The sequence below is a fragment of the Lathyrus oleraceus genome, chromosome 3, assembly GCF_024323335.1.
Source record: "Lathyrus oleraceus cultivar Zhongwan6 chromosome 3, CAAS_Psat_ZW6_1.0, whole genome shotgun sequence".
Lineage (NCBI taxonomy): Eukaryota > Viridiplantae > Streptophyta > Magnoliopsida > Fabales > Fabaceae > Lathyrus > Lathyrus oleraceus.
Window position 1 is genome coordinate 149,421,951 of NC_066581.1, and position 10,955 is coordinate 149,432,905.

The window sequence follows — 10,955 nt, forward strand, 5'->3', positions numbered from 1 at the left end:
ACTTATCCATGTAGTACCAACTCAACATTTGGTTCTCTCTAGAATCGGGTCCCCCCTTCTGAACCCATGAGCCCTCTCTTCTGAGCTTGGGACAAGCCACTAGTCCACTCTTCTGAACTAGCGAACATGTATCTTTCAACGACATAACAAAATGATGCATGTGCATACAAATCAATGCAACAATAATAATAATGCTTCCGGCCCCCTTTTGACCATAAATAACATGCATTGACACACAATAGCAATCCCCCCTTCTTCTAACCATAAATAACATGCATTGACACACAATAGTAATCCCTCATTCTGAATTACTATCCACCAATAATAACAATGTATGCATACCAACAATATATAATTAATCACCATATAATCATGTAGTTCAATAACATATCATTTTCTCATTAGCTAACAACACAAAACAACACAGTATATATTCACACCATAGTTACACCATAGATGAAAACATGTAAGCAAGGCCATTACCATTTAACAACAAATAATTCTAACATAATTAGTTCGAAATAATTAATTAACAACATCAAAGCAGTCAAATAGTAGCCACTCATCCCCCAAACAATGGAAACACCTAAAAAATCCAAACTGACAATTCAAATCAAGCAACATGGACAAGAACACCCATTCTGACAGCATGGCGGGTGACCCATCACCCTGGTGACGTCCACCATCTGCTTTAAAACCCCAATCTATCATCAAGATGACGATCGACTTGGAAAACCAAGTCTGGAGGCCATGACGGTCTCCCCGCCAGCGTCTCAGGTGCATGGCAAGTAACCATTCATCTGGGTGACACCCGTCACCCTACAACAGAAGGCAAAAATATGATTTTCAGCCACGGGAGTCCCTTTGACACCAACATTCAATATTCAATCACCCTAACATGCCCAGAAAATTATATCACATGTTATAACATCATACCAACGTAATAAATCACAAAACTACATAAATCATTCATCAATTTCATGATTTTTCATGTTAGGTTCAAACCTTCAAAATCCCATCAATGGCATAAACACATACGTAACAAAATAGAATATTACACATACAATTTAGTTACAAAAATTGGATAATTACACATACATTCGTCAATTTTCAGAGCCACACATAATAAAAAACAATTCATGAACAATTCACACAATCCCTAAAGAGAGTAAGGGGTCTCTATTTTCTACCATTTCATGCAAAACTCCCATATCAAAGCACTTTCTCACCTTTACCATAGATTCCTTGCAAAAATTTAAAATTAGATTGAGGTTGATGTTTGTGTTCTTCCCTCTTTAAGCCCTAGCATTCTTCCTCCAAAACTCTATTTCACGTACTGTTTTTCTCCAAAACTCCATTAACTACTATTTATCTCTAAATCTAATTTTAATCTTTAGGTAATTATACCAAAGCCCAATTCTTTTTAAAAATACTAATCACTTCCCTCATTTCCGTTTAGTTCCTATTTCCATTCATAAACTCATATTTCTGCTTATTTAAGTAATTAATTAAAAACAATTATTTATCCCAATTAACTATAATTATTTAATTTTTGTAATCCTTCTATTCCTTCTACCATCCTACCAAAGCTCTCACTACACCCCGTCAAGGCTCCACATACACATACCACTCAATACACATATTTGATTAAAAGCACGTCAAATACTAAATAATTAAATAAAATATGAATAATTTGATTAAATAAATTAATCAAATTTTGGGGTGTTACAACTCTCCCCCGCTTTGAGAATTTTTGCCCCCGAAAATTACCTGAAAGAAACAGAGCCAGATACGACTCTCTCATCTGACTCTCCATCTCCCACTTCATGCTTCCACCAGCAGATCCTCCCCATATCACCTTTACCGACGCAATCTCTTTTCCTCTCAAGTGCTTCACTTGTGATCCTCTACTCTCAAGGGAAATGTCTCAACAGTCAAGTTCTTTCTAACTTGCACATCGTCCACTTGAATCACATGAGACGGATCATGAATATACTTCCTCAGTTGAGATACATGATAGACATCGTGAAGATTTGAAAGAAATGGTGGTAATGCAACTTTATAGGACACTTCTCCTACTCGCTTCACACCTTGGTAAGGACTAGTAAAACTCAACGTAAGCTTTTGAGACTTCAAAGCTTGACCACCACTAGTTACCAGAGTAACTCTTAAAAACACATGATCTCCCTCTTATAATTCAAGTGTTTTCCTCCTCTTATCATGATAACTCTTCTGGTGACTCGGAGAAGCTTTCATCTTCTCTTGGATAATCTTGATGTTCTTAGAAGTTTGGGGTACAATCTCAGGTCCAAGCACTACACTTTCACTTGATTCATACCAACACAAAGGCGTCATACACCTTCTACCATACAAAGCCTCGAAGATGGCATTCCAATACTAGAATGGAAATTATTGTTATAGGTGAACTCAATCAACGACAAGTAGCTATCTCAAGCACCTCTTTGATATATCACACAAGCCCTCAATAAATCCTCCAAAGACTGGTTAGTTCTCTCCATCTGACCACCCATTTGTGGATGATAAGTAGAACCCAACTTCAGTTTAGTACCCATGGCTTCCTAAAAACTCTACCAAAACCTCGATGTGAATCTCAAATCCATACCCAAAACAATACTCAAAGGAATACCATGCAAGCTAAAAACCTTCTCAATATACAACTCAGTTAACCTCTACAAAGGATAACTGATCTTAATTAGAATGAAATGAGCTGATTTAGTCAGTCCGTCAACAATGATGCAAATGGGATCGCACTCTTTCGTTATATTTGGTAAACTCTTCACAAAATTCATGGAAATGTTATCCCATTTCCACTCAAGAAATCTCAACGTTGCATCAACCAACGATTTTTGATGTTCAATCTCCGACTTCTGACAAGTCAAGCAAGCGTAAATAAACTCAACCACTTCCTTTTTCATTCTTGGCCATCAAAACATTATCTTCAAATCTTGATACATCTTAGTGGCATCAGGATGAATACTCAAACCACTCCCATGACCTTCCTCAAGAATACTTTTCTTGAGTTCTGATACATCTAGTACATAAACCCTGTCTCTGAATCTCATCACACCATTCTTGTCGATCTTGAAATCACCTCATTTTCCTTGATTGATTAACACTAACTAGTCGATCAATCCCTAGTCAATTTTTTGAACTTCTCTAATTTTTTGAGGATACCACTTACCAGCTTCAACATACTCAATTTCACACTGTTAAGAGTCTTTTCACACACTAAACTCATGTCTCTGAATTGCTCAATCAATTCTAATTCCCAAGCCATCAGCATCGACATGTGCAACGAATTTCTGCTTAAAGCATCGGCTACGACATTGGCTTTACCCAGATGGTAACTCAAGCCAAAATCATAATCCTTCAGAAATTCAATCCACCTCCTCTGCCTTATATTCAACTCCTTTTGATTGAATAGATACTTAAAACTCTTGTGGTTACTAAACACTTCAAATATGGATCCAAACAGATAATGTCTCCAAATCTTTAACATAAACACCACGACTGCCAACTCTAGATCATGCGTAGGACAATTCCTCTCATGGACCTTCAACTGTCTATAAGCATAAGTCATAACCTAACTATTCTGCCCCCACATCATCTAGACCCATCTATGAAGCATCACAATACATAACAAAGGATTCAATTGGACTTGTCAAAATCAAAGCTGGAGCAAACGTCAACTTCCTCTTGAGTTTTTGAAACTATCTTCACACTGAACGTCCCACGCATAAGCTTGGCCCTTTCAAGTCAACTGAGTCAAAGGCATCCCGAGCTTCGAAAATCCTTCAAAAAACTTCCTATAATAACCAGCTAAACCAAAAAAACTTTTTATCTATGTAATGGATTTCAGAGTCTCCCTCTACAACACTACATCTATCTTTGATAGATTAACAACAATACCACCACTAGAAATTATATGCCCGAGGAAACTCACCTCTATCAACAAGAATTCACACTTGGATAACTTTACATATAACTTCTTTTCTTGCAAGGTCTGCAACATAACTCTGATACGCTCCACATGCTTTTCACCAAAGTAGAATATATTAAAATATCATCGATGAACACAACCACAAAATAATCTAACTATGGATAAAAAATTGTGTGCATGTACTCCATGAACACTCCAGGCACATTAGACGCACCAAACGACATCACTAAATACTCGTAGTGATCATATCTCATTTTGAATGCATTCTTCATAATGTCTTCTATATTCACTTGAATTTGATGATAACATAACCGCAAATCAAACTTACTGAATACGTAAGCACCAACCAATTGATCCATCAAATCATCAATTCTCAGAAGATGATACTTTTTCTTGATAGTCACTTTATTCAACCGTCAATAATCAACATACAACCTCATGCTACCATATTCCTTCTTGACTAGCAACGCTAGCGCTCCCCATGGTGAAACACTCGGTCGAATAAACTTTTATTGTTCCTTCTTCAAAATACTTCTTCTTATTTCATGACAACTCTCATGCTTAAGTTAGAACACCCAACATGTTATAATTAATCATATGACATTAACACCCAAACCATAATCCCTATCTCAAAGAAAAAAGATCTAACTAGAACCCACCCTAGAGATAAAGATGTTGAGAGATTTGAGATGAGATGAGATGAATGAATCCAAGCTTTTCTTGTTCCTTCTTTAAGATACTTCATCTTCTTTTTCCTAAGTTTTCTTCTTCTCCCAATTGTCTTTTTCTCCCTGTCTCTGATATGTTTCTTTTTTGTGTGCTTCCTCTTATTGATATGTTGAAGAGAGATGGGGAAATAAATGGGTAGAAACAAGTGGTTGGAATGAGTGGACAAGAATAAGAGAAAAATTGTGTGGTTGAAAAATAAAAAAGAAAGTTAGTAGAAAATATTTTATGTAGTATTACATTATAATATTTTCTCTACTAGAGCAATTGACCCATTATTAATGTTATCAAAATTTCCCTTCCTATACCAATTAATAAAAGGTCAGTCTAAAAGAATATTAATCAAGTTAATATGAATTCACTATTTACTCTATTTGTCCCAAATGACAACTTTCAGAGTATATAGGGATTCAGTTGATCTCAACTGATATGAATTTAAGTATTTAGGGAAACACAGGGTATTACACCCCCCCCCCCCACCCTTAAATAAAAATCCATCCTCAAATTTAAAAGATTGTCTGGAAGAGATGAGGATTAGCTTCTCGCAATATATACTCAAGCTCCCAAGTAGCATCGCCCGAATGTGATTCGTCCAACTGAACTTTAATAAGAGGAATCTACTTATTTCTTAATACCATAGTTTCTCGTCCTACAACATAACTTGGTTGAGGCTTAAAAGTTAGTTATGCTTCCACTTTTACTAAATCTAGAAGAATGGACTAAATGGAATCAAGAATGAATTTTCGAAGCTGAGATACTTGAAAAACATCACGCATATCAGATAAAGAAGGTGGTAAGGCTAATATGTAAGCTACTTCGTCGATCCTCTCAATAATATGATATGGTACTGCATATCTCGAACTTAACTTATGCAACTTAAAAGGGAAATTCAATCTCAACCTTGGAGTAACTTTCAAAAACACGTGGTCACCTTCCTTAAATTCTAATGGTCTTATTCTATTATCTGCATAACTCTCCTGACGTTCTTGGGCTTTATTCACTTTCCCACTAACCATTCTTATCTTCTTTGTGGTCTCTTGAACAATCTTCGGTCCTAAAATCCTTTCTTCACCAACTTCCGTCCAACAAGGAGGTGTTCTACATTTTCTCATATACAAAGCCTCATAAGGAGCTATTCTTATGCTTGCATGGTAACTATTTTTGTATACAAATTCAATCAATGGTAAGAGCTCCTTCTAATTTCCTCCACTTTCAAGCACACAAGCTCTTAACATATCTTCAAAAGTCTGCATCATCCTCTCAGTATAACCATTCATCTAAGGATGATTAGACGTACTCAAACAAAACTTTGATCCTATGGCCTTCTGAAAAACTCCCCAAAATCTTAAAGTAAACTTTGGATCCCTATCTGACACAATACTAGTGTGTACACCATGCAATCTTACAATTTCCTAAATAAACAACCGTGCAAGATTGCTTACCTTTTAAGTAGTTTTTACAACTAGGAAATGGCAGACTTAATTAATCGATCCACAATCGCCCATATAGAGTCATAACCACCTTGCGTATATGGTAACCTAACTGCAAAGTCCATGGAAATACTATCCCATTTACACATTGGAATTTCTAGGGGTCGTAACAATCCACTTGGCTTTTGATGTTCAATCTTTACCTATTAACATACCACACATTCAGGCATATACTCAACAATATCCTTTTTCATGCCAGACCACCAATAATGCTTCTTCAAGTCTTGATACATATTTGACGAACCTGGATGAATGGTAAATGCACATTTACGCATCTCTTGCAAAACTTTTCTTTTTAACTCTGCATCATTCGGACCATAAATCATTTGATTAAAAAGGAAAAATCTGTTTGTGGCTTGAGTGAAACTTGGTTGAAGTAACATCGCTTGCAAACTCTCATCCAAAAATATCCCTTGATAGAATTATTCTCTTAGATTGTAAGTAACAATCAAATTTCCCATCATCACACAATTTTGAGTCCAAGCAAACTAAAGGTTAAGATCTTGAAACTTTTCTAACAATGCATACTCCAACATCATCAACTCAGCCTTGTGTATCTTTTCGACTTAACACATCTGTAAATTTATTCGGCTTTCTGGGATCGTACTTTAGCTCAAAGTCAAAATCTTCCAAGTATTCCATCTATCTCCTTTGTTGCATGTTTAACTCCTTTTGATCAAATAAATATTTCAGACTCTTATGGTCACTAAACATTTCAAACTGTACTCCGTACAAGTAGTGATGCCACATATTCAAGGTAAAGACAACAATTGCTAACTTAAGATCATGTATTGGACAATTCTCCTCACGAGCCTTCAATTAACGAGACGCATATGCCATATATTAACCACTTTTCATTAGCACTCCACCTAGTCCTTTCTTAGAGGCATCACAAAAGAATTCATAAGGCTTACTAGGATCTAGAATAATTAAAACAGGTGCAGTCGTTAACCTTTCCTTTAAACTCATATAACTCTGTTCACACTTTGAGTCCCAACTAAAATAAATCTCCTTCTGGGTAAGTCAAGTCATTGATAAAGCCAACTGAGAAAACCCTTAAATGAACCTTCTATAGTAACCTGTTAAACCTAAGAAACTTCTGACTTCAGAAGCAGTTTTTGGTCTTTCCCAATTAATAACTTCTTCAACTTTAGATGGATTCACTTCTACTTCTCCTTGTGATATGATATGACCAATAAACTTAACTTCAGTCATCCAGAATTCACACTTACTCAGCTTGGCAAATAGTTCCTTTTCCTTCAGTACCGACCGAACAATTCTTAGATGTTCCCCATGCTCTTATGAAGTACGATAATAAATAAGAATGCCATCAATTAAAATCACCACAAACCGGTCCAAATAAGGTTGGAATATTTGATTCATATAATCCATGAAAACATCAGGTGCATTCGTCACTCCAAATGGCATTACAAGAAATTCATATTGGCCATATCGGGTTCTAAATGCGGTATTTGGTATATCAGTACTTTTAACCCGAATTTAATGATAGCTCGATCACAAATAAATCTTCAATAACACACATACTCATTTCAATTGATCTAACAGATCGTCTATCATTGGTAGGGGATACTTGTTCTTAATGGTAACTTTATTTAACTAGCGATAGTCAATACATAAATGCATACCGCCATGCGTCTTCTTTACTAGTAACGTTGGAGCTCCCAATGGTAAAACATTAGGCCGAAGAAATGCTTGTTCAATAGCTCTTACAATTAGTTCTTTAATTCTCTCAATTCAAATGGTGCCATACGATACAAAGAGACGAATATTGGGGTCGTCCTAGGCATCAAATTGATAAAGAACTCCATTTCTCTTTTAGAAGGGAGGGAAGTGACGTCCTCGAGGAAAAATTCTAGAAATTCACAAACTATTGGAATTTGTGTAACCTTCAGATATTCGATTGATACTTGGTGAGAACCAAGAGAATAAACTTTTCCTTCTCAAAGAGGTAATCAACCATACCAACCGTACCTTCCAAGATAGTAGTTAGTACACCCTTAAAAGTAGTTTCACTAGATGGAATGATAATTATCTTCTCTTCACATTCAATAAACATCGAATTGGCAGAAAGCCAATCCATTCCCAAGACCGCGTAACTTTCTTAAGGGGTAAACATATGAGATCAATCTTAAAAACTCTAGCATTTACCTACAACAAACAATTTTCACAAATCAATGGCGTTTTCATAACATCATCCATGGCGGTAGTTACCACCATAAGAGGAGATAAGGTAATTTCTTTCAAACCACGACACTTCATACATCGAATCAATACAAAAGAGTGTGTTTCTCCAAAATCAAACAATACAAAACAAGGAGATCATTTACGTGACACGTACCAACAATTAACACATTTTTACCTATATACTTCTTTGCATCCAAAGTATAAACCCGACCGGTACTCTTCCCTTGCATCTAAACCTTATTTTTAGGACAATCTCTACCCACATGACCTTCTCCCTAACACTGATAACATCTCAGTCCTCCCATAACACATCTCCCGAAATAAGTATTCTTACACAACTGACGAAAAAGATCTGGGGTAGAGTTTGCATTCTGCATAAGTAGTAAACTTTCTCTAGGAAACACTATGAGAGATTTCACCTCTTAATACAAATAGAAACTGATCAACTTTCCACTTATCATCTAGTGCATACATGGCTTGCTTAGAGTAAGCAATCATGTCCTCATACTTTTCAGCATATTCTACCATTGGTATATTACCCTGCCTAAGCTGCTAGAACTCAAACTCCTTCTGGGTTCTCAAGGTGCTTGGGAAATACTTATTTATAAAGGTAGTCTTAAAATGTTCGCTGGGTACTCCTTGATTAGTCATAAGAGTCAAAGCACTCTCCCACCATCTAACAACAGATCCTCTCATCATATGATAAGCAAACACAACCTTATTCTCCTCATTGTAGTGCACTATCTGAATAGTTATTTTTATGCAGGTTACCCACTCATGAGCTTTTAAAGGATATAACCCACCATGAAACTCAAGAGGATTAATGCGAAATAAATCTTGGAAACTACCACCTGCAACTTCTTGTGGAATCACTTGGGGGTAAAGACCACCATTCAATTATTGCATCATATGCTGCATGAATTGGTTTTGTTGCTATTGCATCTGTTGCACAAATTGAAGCTACTGAACACCATTATTGCTAACTACTGGTTCTGGATTTGGATTCTGAGTTATAGGCCTACCAGGACCTCTGCGTCTGTCATCCATGATCCTAAATGTCAAACAAATAGAGTTAAGAAAATCAGGCTCAATACTAAGAATATTACATCGAGAATAATGATGACAATACGCATGTGAGACATAAATAATAACTTATGATATTTTATGGCTAGGTAGAGGAATCGACCTGCCCTGATACCAATTGTAACACCCACGTGTAATACATGTCAATAGTATATATTATACATAGTGTAATTTTGATACTAAAATACATAAGAGTCTATCGACAACAGTGTACATATATACATGCCTAAAAAGAACTACAAACTATGGCACAATATATACAAAGGTGCCTAAAATAAAACAAAGAGATTTATCATTCTCTAAATGATCTCAAAATAGATATCTGCACAGCGGAATGCCATCCAAAATATCGAGTAGTCCAGGACATCAAACCATATTGTCTTTGCCCTTCATTTGAACAGAACTTCCTGAAAAGTAACAACAATTAATGGGTGTGATAATAATCCTAGTGGGTTCCATATCTTATGGGTCCACTTAACTCTATAATGTTTCTAATTGATTTCTAACTTAAGTCAAAAAGAGGAAAATACTCAAGTAACAGAGAATTATCGCAATGTATGGAAACATGCTTCTTGAGTTCATCTAACTCAAACAATCACTAATCAGAAACCGTACCAAGGTATCTTTCTCCGGCCAACCCTACGTCTAGGATTATCAACATAGGTCAAAGATACTTGTATCATACTTAGACTTTCTTGTGATTTCAGATTCTAATTGATAAACAAATTCACCTCTTTGTATTATACTTCTACTTTCTTGTGGATTTCATATTCTAAGTGATAAACAAATCCACTTCAAGAATCATCCAAAACAAAGATATGAAGCAAAAACACATAAGCCAGTTGATTGGTTGGGGGAGCCAATCGATTAGTTGAACTCTCTGCCCAAAATTTTCACAAAATTTGCATTGAACCAATCGATTGTGGAGGTGGGAACAATCGATTGGTTGAACCTTCTGTTTTCCATTTTTTCAAAAATCCAAAAGGAGTCAATCAATTGTGCTTTGGAACCAATTGATTGGTTGGAGAAAGAAAATCAATTCTTCTTCAATAAAGTACTTAACCAATCGATTGCGCTGGTGTTACCATAAGAAATCTCTAAGGCATGTTGAAGGCGTAATTAATGAAAGGGTCTTGTGAATTTAAGGTTTATACCCCATCAAGGGGTGGAGATGTGCCTGAGATAAGCAAGAGTTGAGAAAAACGTAAGTCACCAGGGGATGAAACTGACAGAAGAAACATGTTTGGTCGAAAATCCATTTCGTCGACTGAAATGAAGATTGGGACTTAAGGAATTTTGGATTGTGCCAAACACATAGAAGACAGCATCTCCCTAAGTACCTGGGCGGGAGAAGTTTCAAATTGAAAATGACTAGCAGTTACAAGAAGAATAAAGCGCCAGAATATGGAGTAGTTTGCAGAACGTGTATAGAGCAGTTTGTAGATCGTGTGGCACGACGTCTGCTATTTTTCAGGAGTTTTTGGCCTGTA

The 10,955-nt window shown here is 36.2% G+C and overlaps 1 protein-coding gene across 1 annotated transcript; it reads right to left on the reverse strand.

Moving 5' to 3' along the window:
- Positions 1-5,406: 5,406 nt before the first annotated feature.
- On the reverse strand, positions 5,407-8,910 carry LOC127130129 (uncharacterized). The gene is made up of 3 exons (XM_051059193.1): positions 8,812-8,910; positions 6,166-6,320; positions 5,407-5,842 (listed from the first exon to the last, which is right to left on the reverse strand). The coding sequence occupies exons 1-3, from the start codon at positions 8,908-8,910 to the stop codon at positions 5,407-5,409; spliced, it is 690 nt and encodes a 229-aa protein (XP_050915150.1).
- Between the last annotated feature and the right edge of the window lie 2,045 nt (positions 8,911-10,955).

Excerpts from the sequence above, each read along its gene's own strand:
- LOC127130129 (XM_051059193.1), bottom strand. The coding sequence starts at position 8,910 with ATGGTAGAATATGCTGAAAAGTATGAGGACATGATTGCTTACTCTAAG. Across the intron at positions 6,321-8,811 it reads AAGTTGATCAGTTTCTATTT|GTAAAGATTGAACATCAAAA; the intron begins GTATTAAGAGGT and ends GTATGTTAATAG. Across the intron at positions 5,843-6,165 it reads ATTGTGGATCGATTAATTAA|TTACCATGCAAGCATAAGAA; the intron begins GTCTGCCATTTC and ends ATACAAAAATAG.